The sequence below is a fragment of the Rhineura floridana genome, chromosome 9 (genome assembly GCF_030035675.1).
Source record: "Rhineura floridana isolate rRhiFlo1 chromosome 9, rRhiFlo1.hap2, whole genome shotgun sequence".
Classification (NCBI taxonomy): Eukaryota; Metazoa; Chordata; class Lepidosauria; order Squamata; family Rhineuridae; genus Rhineura; species Rhineura floridana.
Window position 1 is genome coordinate 124,170,111 of NC_084488.1, and position 12,143 is coordinate 124,182,253.

Sequence of the window (12,143 nt, forward strand, 5' to 3'; positions counted from 1 at the left end):
GCAGAGAGGGCTGGAGGGCCACATTTGGCTTCCAAAGGCCTGAGGTTCCCCTTCCCTGATTTATGCAATACACCTGGGACAATCAAAAAGGATTGCTCACATGTTAGCTTTTATTATTAATAACAATAACTACAACTAGAATTATAATTTCAGGGGGAGAGGCTTGTTTCGAGGAAGGGGAAAATCAGAACCTGAGATTGTGGGGGAGGTAAGGGGTCCCCGATGCCTTGCCTCCCTCATACGCCTTCATTTCTATTTCTCTGTCATACAGCGCAGTGTGATACCACCGAGCACAATATGGAGCAGTCTTTGCCAACCCGGTGCCCTCCAGGTGTTCTGGACTACAACTCCCATCGTCCACAGCCAGCACGTTTGCTGTGGACGATGGGAGTTGTAGTCCAAAACACCTGGAGGGCACCGGGTTGGCGAAGGCTGAGATACAGACAGACTACAGCAAACTGGCTGCTTGATCTACAGATTCCCAGTGAAGAAGCCAAGCCATTCAGAAACCTTTTATTTGCAAAGGGAGGCGCTCGCCTCCTTCTCCAGCGCCACCACAAACTGCTCGTTCAAGAACAGGAGCTGCCCGTGAGGAAGGAATCTGTGGAGGACGGCCTCCGTCCTGTCGGCCTTGAGCAGGATGTCGCTGCCCGAGCTCAGCAGCTTGAGCCGATCCAGTAGGACCTTGGCAAGGAGCCTCAGGGTGCTCTCGGCCAACATCAGGTTCTCGTGGGGGTCGCAGACCAGAGCAAAGGCAAGGCACTGGACGCCCAACCACAACACAGTCTTGTCCTCAGAGAAGGGGTCCCCAGGGGGGAGGCGGAAGACTCCCGATGGAGCATCCTGTAGAGAAACGGGTTCGTCGGGCAGCTGGATGAGGTGCTCGGAGTGAGGCTTCCCGGAGGCCTGCTGGTGTAGTTTGCATGCCGACTCCACTTGCCTGTAAACAGACAGGAGGTGTGCACTGAAGTTTACCCTTTCCAGGAACATTCCTTCTATGAATGAGCCAGGGAACGGAAGGGGAAGCTGTGAGGCTTTCATAGAATCGTAGAGTTGGAAGGGGCCTATAAGGCCATCAAGTCCAACCCCCTGCTCAATGCAGGAATCCAAATTAAAGCATCCCCAACAGGTGCCTGTCCAGCTGCCTCTTGAATGCCTCCAGTGTCGGAGAGCCCACTACCTCTCTAGGTAATTGGTGCCACTGTCGTATGGCTCTAACAGTTAGGAAGTTTTCCGTACACTTATTCCACTATTATTCCACTTTAAACAGTCACGGCTTCCCCCAGAGAATCCCAGGAAGTGCAGTTTGTGAAGGATGCTTGAATTGTTAGGAGAACAGTTCCTAGAATAGTTTAACAGTCAGCTCCTCTTCCCAGAGAGCTCTGGGAACTGCAGCCCTGTGAGGGGAATAGGGCGTCTCCTAACAACTCTCAGCACCCTTCACAAACTACACTTCCCAGGATTCTTTGGGGGAAGCCATGACTGTTTAAAGTGGAATAATAGTGGACTAAATGTATAGTTACAGCCATACTACCCTGAACACGCCCGATCTCGTCTAATCTCGGAAGCTAAGCAGGCCTGGCTAGTACTTGGATGGGAGACTGCCTGGGAATATTGTGTCCCGTAGGCCCAGAGGAAGGCAATGGTGAACCACCTCTGAATACCTCTTACCATGAAAACCCTATGAATAGATCAAAGATTCATATGGTCGCCATATGTCGTAATTGACTTGAAGGCATATAACAAAAATGTATGGTATGAATGCAGTCTTAGGCGGGAACACTAGGAAAGCCTCTCATGGTCTGAGATCTTGGGACAGTCGCTGTTGGCCACAATACTGGGCTAGATGAGCCACAGACTTGGCTCTGGGTCAGGCAGGCATGGATGCCCAGCAGCTGTAGGAAATTTCCCCTGTATGCTTAAACTCACTGCCGGACTTAAATTGCTCCAGCAAAGGCAGCATCGCCCGACCCACCCTGAAGCCCCACAAGCCCTGTGCTGGCTCAGTTACCTTGCCACCACCAGAAGCTGCTCCTTCCTGCACAGCCGCTCCTTGTCGCGCTCCTGGCATCTGGCATCTTCCAACCCTTCGGGGCTGAAGACCCTGGAATAGAGCACTCGGCTGTGCCCAGCCTCCTCCCCAGGCCGGCAGCGTAAGGTGTGGATCAAGAACCCGTGAACCATAGAGGCAGGCTGGGTGCTACGCAAGGGGGGCTGGATGGGAGAGACAGACACACAGTGGACACAGTCCCTGGTCAGAAGGTTGTTTTCAGACCAGCTCCTCGTTTCCTTTTGGTTTCCATTTATAGGGTAGCCAGCTGTCGGCAGCCAAGGAGTCACTATATACTGGCTGTGAGTAGCCAGATAGCCAGCAGCGGGAAAGATACATGCAAGGAGCCCGTGTGGTACAGTGGTTAGCGTCTCAGACCGGGATCTGAGAGACCAGGGTTCAAATCCCTGCTTGACCATGAAGCTCACTGGGTGAACTTGGGCCAGCCACTGACTATCAGCCTAACTTACCTCACAGGGTTGTCGTGAGGATAAAATTGGGAGGGGGAGAGTCATGTTTGTGCACCACCCTTAGCTCCTGATTTATTCATTCATTAAATTTATATCCCACCTTTCCTCCCAGAAGGAGCCCAGGGCAACAAACGAAAACATTAAAAGCACTTTAAAACATATTAAAATAAAACCTCTTTAAAAACATTTAGAAAAAACAATTTAAAAAAATCTTAAAAAGCAATTCCAGCACAGACATAGATTGGGATAAGGTCTCTGCTTAAAAGGCTTGTTGAAAGAGGTAAGTCTTCAGTTGGTGGTGAAAAGACAACAGAGATGACGCCTGTCTAATATTTAAAGGGAGGGAATTCCAAAGTGTTGGTGCCACAACACTAAAGGTCTGCTTCCTATATTGTGCTCCTTGGGAGAATCGTGGGGATATAAATGTAATCATCATCATCATAAAACAGTTCTCCTTTGCCTCATGCCCTAAAATGCCATGGTCCCCTCCCTAAAGGGGCCTTTGGGTGAAGAGCAGAAATACATTTAACTAAATTAATAATTTAAGTACTAATAAAGTTAAAAAGAGCCCTGCTGGATTAACCTGAGGTGGGATCATGTCACCCAGCATCCTGTGTCCAACAGGGCTAGCCAAATATCTTCAGAAATCCCACAAGCAATGGCTGGCCCCTGTTGTATGTGCATCAACCCCTGTCTTTGCCCAGCCGTTACAGAAGGCAGAACTGGCCAGGGTGATATAGACAGGCCCACACCACACATTTAAAACCCATCCCACACCCATGCCTTCTTCCCCAGAATCATGGGAACTATAGTTTGTTCAGAGCGCTGGCAATTTGCAGCTCTGTGAGAGGAAAACCACGATTCCCAGGATTCTCTGAAGAAACCCAAGTGGTTTAAATGCACATTGGATGTGCTAACTTGGGGGTTTTGGGGGGGAGAGGAAGGAGGGGCACAGGAGTTATGAAGTTGACTGTGTCAGCGGTGCAATTAATTTATGCACTGCAGCAGGTGAAGGGAGCTGGTGGAAGAGTGGAAGGCTTCAAGCAGCAAGTAGAAAGGCCAGGGTGAGGCTGAGGGGAGATAGAATAGCACCCAGAGTGCAGGACACAGAATAATGGGCTCAACTTGCAGGAAGCCAGATTTCAGCTGAACATCAGGAAAAACCTTCCAGCTGTTGGAACGGTACAATAGCGGAACCAATGACCCCAACACTGGAGGCATTCAACAGGCAGCTGTCCAGGCACCGGTCGGGTAAGCTTTAACTTGGATTCCTGCAGTGAGCAGGGGGTTGGACTAGATGGTCTCTTGGGTCCATCCCAACTTTACGATTCTACGGCGCCAGGTCTACCCACGGACCCGCTTTCCCGAGCCTGGTGCCCTCCGGGGGCGACGGCAGCTGCAATCCCAAACGGCTGGAAGGCCCCCGGCTAGCGAAGGCGGACCTCAAAGGGCGGCCCACGGAACCTTCTGCCACTAGAGCCCTGCCAGCCTTTCAGGGCCCAGCCGAAGGGCGCTTTGCGGCATCCCAGAGGCTTCCCGAGGCAGGAGGCGGCAGGTCCCCTACTCACCCCTGACCGAACGGGCGGCAGCGGCGGCGGCGGCGGCAGCAGGAGCAGAAGCAGCTACTTCTGGGGAGAGGCGGAACCACATTTCCCAGCGGGCTGAGCGCGCTAAACTGAGAGCTGCTTCCGGCAGGGAGGTTTGGCGGTGCATGCTGGGAGATGTGGTCTGATGGGCAAGCGTCCTCCCATCCAGTTCAGCGTCTTCGTGCTTTTTTTAAATGCGCATGCGTATTAATGGAATCTGGGATTGGCTGAATAAAGTAGGTGTGGCTTCACAATTTCTGGCGTCAAAGAAAAGGGCCTGGCTCTGCTAAATGATTGGCTGACGGTAAACCAGTGGGCGGGGCCCAAGTGTGAATCGAGAGAAAGAAAATGGGGGCTCGGCCCCGCCGGGGTAAGCCAATGAGAGGAAAGAAGGCGGCTCGTGACTGGGAGGCGGGAAATCTGTAGCATGAGCGAGCACTGATTGGATCGTGGTTCTGGAATGCAACACTGGGCCCTCCAAGGATTGGTTGATTCTTCAGAAAGGGGCGTGACAGAGCTTTGTTAGGTGCAAAGCACGTGGCTGGATCGGCTAATGCAAATTTAGGCTGTATGTGGAAGTGGCTTTTCTTTCATCACGTTTTGTTGCTTTTCAGAGCGTTAGGTGGATCTTGATCTATTATTAAAAAAAATTAACACAAAGTAAGGAGTAGCTCAGAGTCAGATTTGTCAGCCCTTAAAAAACTCTCCCCATAATAAAAATAATAATAATAATAATAATAATAATAAATGCTCCAGATGAAGGTAAGAGGTGCAAGCAGCTCTCTCTCCCTTCCTGCTTTGTAGCCTCTTGCAACAGGGAAGGGAAGGAGAGCCCTGGCGGCTTCATGCAGGGTTTGCATAGCACTCAGCAGCGCGATTGAGGCTTAGAGATCGAAGAAAGTCATTCATCCCGGCCGAAGAGCAAGAAGGCTGATCCCTGCCCTTGAGGGGCTTGACAGTAACCTGTTAGAATTCTTTGAGAGTGTCAACAAGCATATAGATAGAGGTGATCCAGTGGACATAGTGTACTTAGACTTTCAAAAAGCGTTTGACAAGGTACCTCACCAAAAACTTCTGAGGAAGCTTAGCAGTCATGGAATAAGAGGAGAGGTCCTCTTGTGGATAAGGAATTGGTTAAGAAGCAGAAAGCAGAGAGTAGGAATAAACGGACAGTTCTCCCAATGGAGGGCTGTAGAAAGTGGAGTCCCTCAAGGATCGGTATTGGGACCTGTACTTTTCAACTTGTTCATTAATGACCTAGAATTAGGAGTGAGCAATGAAGTGGCCAAGTTTGCTGACGATACTAAATTGTTCAGGGTTGTTAAAACAAAAAGGGATTGCGAAGAGCTCCAAAAAGACCTCTCCAAACTGAGTGAATGGGCGGAAAAATGGCAAATGCAATTCAATATAAACAAGTGTAAAATTATGCATATTGGAGCAAAAAATCTTAATTTCACATATACGCTCATGGGGTCTGAACTGGCGGTGACCGACCAGGAGAGAGACCTCGGGGTTGTAGTGGACAGCACGATGAAAATGTCGACCCAGTGTGCGGCAGCTGTGAAAAAGGCAAATTCCATGCTAGCGATAATTAGGAAAGGTATTGAAAATAAAACAGCCGATATCATAATGCCGTTGTATAAATCTATGGTGCGGCCGCATTTGGAATACTGTGTACAGTTCTGGTCGCCTCATCTCAAAAAGGATATTATAGAGTTGGAAAAGGTTCAGAAGAGGGCAACCAGAATGATCAAGGGGATGGAGCAACTCCCTTACGAGGAAAGGTTGCAGCATTTGGGGCTTTTTAGTTTAGAGAAAAGGCGGGTCAGAGGAGACATGATAGAAGTGTATAAAATTATGCATGGCATTGAGAAAGTGGATAGAGAAAAGTTCTTCTCCCTGTCTCATAATACTAGAAGTCGTGGACATTCAAAGAAGCTGAATGTTGGAAGATTCAGGACAGACAAAAGGAAGTCCTTCTTTACTCAGCGCATAGTTAAACTATGGAATTTGCTCCCACAAGATGCAGTAATGGCCACCAGCTTGGATGGCTTTAAAAGAAGATTAGACAAATTCATGGAGGACAGGGCTATCAATGGCTACTAGCCGTGATGGCTGTGCTGTGCCACCCTAGTCAGAGGCAGCATGCTTCTGAAAACCAGTTGCCGGAAGCCTCAGGAGGGGAGAGTGTTCTTGCACTCGGGTCCTGCTTGCTGGCTTCCCCCAGGCACCTGGTTGGCCACTGTGAGAACAGGATGCTGGACTAGATCGGCCACTGGCCTGATCCAGCAGGCTCTTCTTATGTTCTTAAGATAACTGGGTAAAAGCCAGTGGGGCCTAGCAGCTAGAGGGCTGGGGAGGACAAAGTTCGGTGGGTCACTCCCCTCACAGTTTCTTTACTATTATTCTTAATGTCGTTGTCACTGTTATTCATTATTATGCCATAACGCGTTTGTCAGGCTTTAAGGTGCCACAAGACTGTAGTTGTTTTTGCTACCTCACAAGGCTGTTGTGAGCATAAAATGCGGGGGGGGGGAGAGGGAAATCAGCCTTAAACTCCATGAAGGAGGAAAAGTGGGATATAAACGGGGTAATTAAATTCGGGTGGGATACAGAAAGCGCTCCATGGTATTTTAAGACAGGCATTTCGAGGAGGGGTTGGAATGGACAGAGAGGCCCAGGCAGGCAGGGATGTGTTCATGTTCAGGGGGACGCATCCAGACATGGGGGGGAACAGAGGAGAAGGAGCAGAGCTGGCTCAAGGGAGTAGCAGACCCGAGGCTGGCAGAGCCCCAAGGTAGCTCCAGGGAGCCATTGCTTCAGGGCCAGCATCTGACAAGGTGGGCTCTGCCTGGCAGGCAAAGAAAGGCTCTTCTTTCCAAAATACCAGTATGAATCTTGAAAGTGACTCGAGACTCAGTTGTTCCTAGAAGAAACTGGGGGTGCTTCTAGAGGAGTGTTTATTGTGGGGTTGATTCTCCCCACCCCGCAGAGAGGTTTTTTGCAGGGTCCACCCAGCATTGGCATCAAAATGTCAGCCCATGTTTCATCCCGCCCCCATCAATATTTACCCTTTCCAGGGGAAATCTGATAAGTAGAAGAAAAAAAGCCTGTTGCCAGTTCCCTATCTGTGATCTCTCAATGACATATTTCCAAATTAAGCCCACAGCTGGAAGCGTCCGAACGGCGCTAACAATGTCCCCCTAGCCTACACTCCCGTCACTGTCAGTTGTCAGCCAGCAGGGGGAGCTCCAAGATTGGGTTTACTTTTCTACACAGTACCCACAATGCAAATATTATATCTGCATATATTATAGATACAAAATGCAAGTTTGAAGTCAGAAGGTTTATATTATTAAACATCACACTGAAACAATTTGCCATGTTTTTAGATCTAATATCATCTAGAACATCAAATGGAGTGCCAGCTATTACAAATACCAAGAAAAGACAGAAGAGAAATATTTTCATTATAATGCCTTAAAATTATATTAAATATAACAGAAGAACAATTAAAATTAATACATCTGCCCTTACAGTAATTGATGAATAGATGCCACTCTACTTCAGATCTTGATTTTACTTATCTTCCATCTCTTAATCTTATATATCTTAACCTTATGTATAATTTAGTCAGTTGTGCCATTTCCCAAACTTTACTTATCCAATCTCCTTTTGTTTAAGGTTTTACAGAAAATGATGGAATGCTTTAAAAGAAATGGGGGTGCCACAGCATCTGATTGTCCTGATGTGCAACCTATACTCTGGACAAGAGGCTACTGTAAGGACAGAATTTGGAAAAATTGATTGGTTCCCAATTGGAAAGGGTGTGAGACAGGGTCTATTTTATTACCCTATTTGTTTAATCTATATGCAGAGCATATCATACAGAAAGAGGGATTGGACCAAGAAGAAGGAGGTGTGAAAACTGGAGGGAGAAATATCAATTTAAGATATGCAGATGATACCATACTACTAGCAGAAACCAATAACGATTTGAAACGAATGCTGATGAAAGTTAAAGAGGAAATCACAAAAGCAGGACTACAGCTGAACATCAAAAAGACTATAAAGTAATGACAATAGAAGAGTTATGTAACTTTAAAGTTGACAACGAGGACATTGAACTTGTCAAGGATTATCAATACCTCAGCACAGTCATTAACCAAAATGGAGACAATAGTCAAGAAATCAGAAGAAGGCTAGGACTGGGAGGACAGCTATGAGATAACTAGAAAAGGTCCTCAAATGCACTGAAAACCAAAGTTGGGATCATTCAGACCATGGTATTCCTGATCTCTGTGTACGGATGTGAAAGTTGGACAGTGAAAAAAGCAGGTAAGAGAAAAATTTGAAATGTGATGGAGGAGAGCTTTGCGGATACCATGGACCGCAAAAAAGACAAATAATTGAGTGTTATAACAAATTAAACCAGAACTGTCACTAGAAGCTAAAATGATGAAACTGAGGTTATCATACTTTGGACGCATCATGAGAAGACAGGATTCACTAGAAAAGACAATAATGCTGGGAAAAACAGAAGGGAGTAGAAAAAGAGGAAAACCAAACAAGAGATGGATTGATTCCATAAAGGAAGCCACAGACCTGAACTTACAAGATCTGAGCAGGGTGGTTCATGACAGATGCTCTTGGAGGCCGCTGATTCATAGGGTCGCCATAAGTCATAATCGACTTGAAGGCACATCACACACACACACACAAGCATTCAGGCTTTAGCTCATTTATTTATTTATTTGATTTATATCCTGCCCTTCCAGCAGGAGCCCAGGGCAGCAAACAGAAGCGCTAAAAACACTTTAAAACATTATAAAAACATCTTAAAATACATTAAAACAAAAACAATGTGAAAAACATTTTTAAAAAAGCTTTAACATTTTTTTTAAAGGGTTAAAAACATTGTTAAAGAAAACATATTAAAAGCAATTCTAACACAAATGCAGACTGGGATAGGCCTCAACTTAAAAGGCTTGTTGGAAGAGGAAGGTCTTCAGCAGGTGCCTGCCTAATATTCAAGAGGAGGGAATTCCACAGGGTAGGTGCTGCCACACTAAAGGTCCGTTTCCTATATTGTGTAGAACAAACCTGGGAACAAATCCTAATCATTTGAATTGGTTGCATCCCACCACATCCATGCTGGCTGCCCATCCACCACTGAGTGATGTTCAAGGTCCTTGTATTAATATACAAAGCACTGAACAATTTAAGTCCAGAGTATCTCAGGTGCCGCCTGAACCCTTATGTCCCCGCTCGATCACTGGGATAGTCTACAGGAGCGGCTCTGGTCGTCCTCCATGTTGGTGAGGTTCATTTAACATCCACATGAAATCGAGCCTTCAGGGTCATCGGCCCAGTTCTCTGGAATGCTCTGCTAACAGAGATTCAGCAGGCGCCTTCTGTTTTAACCTTTGAACACCTGCTGAAACCCTCTGTTCCACCAGGGTTATGCAATTAAGAAGATGCCTTTTTGCAATAGTCAACCTCTGTTTTTACTGTATTTTTAATAGTATATTGTATGGTGGTGGTGGAGGTGGTTGTTAACTTATTGTAAACCACTTTGTTGTTTTTAAATAAAATAGCAGTTGTTGTTATGTGCCTTCAAGTCAATTAAGACTTATGGCGACCCTTTGAATCGGTGACCTCCAAGAGCATCTGTGATGAACCACCCTGTTCAGATCTATACATTAATAAATTCTGTTCAAAGGACACCCACTGAAATAAATGGGGCTAAGGTTGTCATACCCCTTGATTTCAGTGGTTCTGCCCTACACTATCACTGGACAAGAACATCAGAAGAGCACTGTACCAGGATCAGGCCAGTGGCCCAGCTAGTTCATCATTGTGTTCTCTTGAGGGCCAACAAGCAGATGCTTCCAGTGGGAACCCCACAAGCAGGACCTGAGCGCAACAGCAAGTCTTCCCACTTGTGATTCCCAACAGCTGGTGTGCAGATGCTTCCTGCCTGCAACAGCGGAGGTAGAACACGGACATTGTGGCTAGTAGCTACTGCCAGCCTTATCCACTCTGGATTTGTTCCTAGAAATTCAACGGAGAACACTTCACCTGTTGAACGTGCACCTTGGTGTACAGCAGTTTAAAGCACAGGAGCTCTGCCCTCCCCCCAAAGTGGTGGCAACCATACTATGCCGTGCCATACCAAACTATTCCCCAAAAGGCTTCGAGAAAGGAGGGGCAAAGCAAGAGAAAATAGGAAACAAACTCTTCTTTCGACTTATCCATCCATCTGGCACACCTGTAAGACTATAGAAAGCTGCCTTACCCTGAGTCAGACCATTGGTCCATCTCAGCAGTGTCTACACTGACTGTCAGTGGTGCTCCAGAGTTTCAGACAGGAATCTGCCCTACTCCTACCTGGAGTTGCTGCTGGGGATTGAACCCAGGAGTTTCTACGTGCAAAGCAGAGGCCTTGCCTTCCCCAGCATTCAGAAACCGGGCCTTTCTTCCCCTTTTCTCAGGGTGTCAGCATCCCTCCTAAGTGCCTGTGTGTCAGGCTGCAAGAGGAGGGCCAGAGATGCAAGACTTGGCTTGAAAGTCCTGCCTTTGAGGTCACGTTAGTGAAGGAAGGAATTTGTAGAGGCTCCCTCCCTCCATCCACTTCCTAGGCTTGCCCTAGTTCCTAGTAGGTGGGGACCAAGGCTTCTGGCTTCCAAGGCAAGCTCCTCCCCTTCTGGTTAGGGAACTGAGGGAGGCAGGGAGGGAGGAAGCAAGCACGTGTTAACCCTTTCTCTGCCTCAACTAAATGTCAATGTGCTGCCCTCAAGACGATTCTGACGTATGGCGACCCTATTAATAGATGAGCGGTATTCACCTCCTGACAATTTCCTGAGAAGTTGCTAGGGACTGTGCAGGAGAGGGCTTTGGCTCTCTCAGAAGGCCTCCAGTCAGGGATCTTTGCCAGGGGGCACTAAGACAAAGCCCTCCAGTGGGGCAGAGGAGGAAGCACAGTGTGGTGTAGTGGTTAGAGTGGACTGGGACAGGGGAGACCTGGGATCAAATCCCAACTCAGACATGAAGCTCCCTGGGTAACCTCGGGCTGCTCAACACCTCCCAGCATAGCCTATCTTGCAGGGTTGTTGTGAGGATAAAGTAGGGAGAAATACCACATGGTGCATCCTGGAGAAAGGGGAAGATAAAATGCAATAAATTAATAAGGGAGGATGTTGTAGACTGTTATCTTTCTTTTCCGCCTCCCTCGCTCTTTACTAGCCTTGCTCCTGAAACTTCCATAACTGCCAACATTTTTGCAGACAACCCTTTTCCTGGCCTGGTGATGAAGGGATAGTGTAATGTTTCATCTGCTAAATTTGCTGCTGCATCAAGCTGTCCTTGAAAAGGCAAAGCCAGTCATAGGACCAGTCCTCACCTAAGGAATGAATTCTGCTCACACTTTCTGTGATGCTGATCTGCTTCCCGGCTCACCCACCCTGTGGACACCATCCAGAGCGCCCCTGAGCCCACTTTGCAGGGTTGCCAACAGGTCAGGAAAAAACAGGTTAGTGTGAAAAATCACACATAACCATCTGCATCTGAAAACTGTTAAAGGCACAAGAGCCAAAAGTGAAGGTTTAAATAAAAGTTGGCAACCTTGCCCCTTTCTCTCCCGGGTCAACATCTTCTACGACAATGTCGCCCATGCCCTTCAAAGCCTTCTCTGTGCCCATTCCTTCATTCAATATTTACTTCTTCTGCAGACTTTTACAATTGGAATTACCTAACATTTGGGGGCAGTGCTCTATCTCAACTCTTCCGCTTGAAATCCAGGAGACTGAATCTGGGTCTTCGGCATGTGAAACATGTGCTCTGTCCCCTTCCCTTCACTGGCCACCTCACATGAGTTTAAGACAGGACCAGCAGCCCTCAAGCACAGCTGATGCCAATGCCCCATGGATGTTTGGGACTACAATTCCCATCAGTTCAAGCATTCTATGCCTGTTCTGGCTGAGGTTGATGGGAGTTGTAGTCCACAACATCCAGAGGGCACCACATTGGGGGAACGCT

General features: G+C 47.5%; 1 protein-coding gene across 2 annotated transcripts; it reads right to left on the reverse strand.

The window, feature by feature from the left end:
• Nucleotides 1–87: 87 nt before the first annotated feature.
• Nucleotides 88–10,718, reverse strand: AP5S1 (adaptor related protein complex 5 subunit sigma 1). Of its 2 annotated transcripts, none has more exons than XM_061583628.1 (3): nucleotides 10,497–10,718; nucleotides 2,012–2,214; nucleotides 88–940 (listed from the first exon to the last, which is right to left on the reverse strand). In XM_061583628.1, exons 2-3 carry the CDS (start codon nucleotides 2,182–2,184, stop codon nucleotides 514–516), a joined length of 600 nt encoding a protein of 199 aa, XP_061439612.1. In that variant the 5' UTR covers nucleotides 2,185–2,214; nucleotides 10,497–10,718; the 3' UTR covers nucleotides 88–513. The 2 variants fall into 2 exon arrangements, with proteins under 2 accessions (XP_061439612.1, XP_061439611.1); XM_061583627.1 differs by lacking the exon at nucleotides 10,497–10,718 and adding an exon at nucleotides 4,089–4,303.
• Between the last annotated feature and the right edge of the window lie 1,425 nt (nucleotides 10,719–12,143).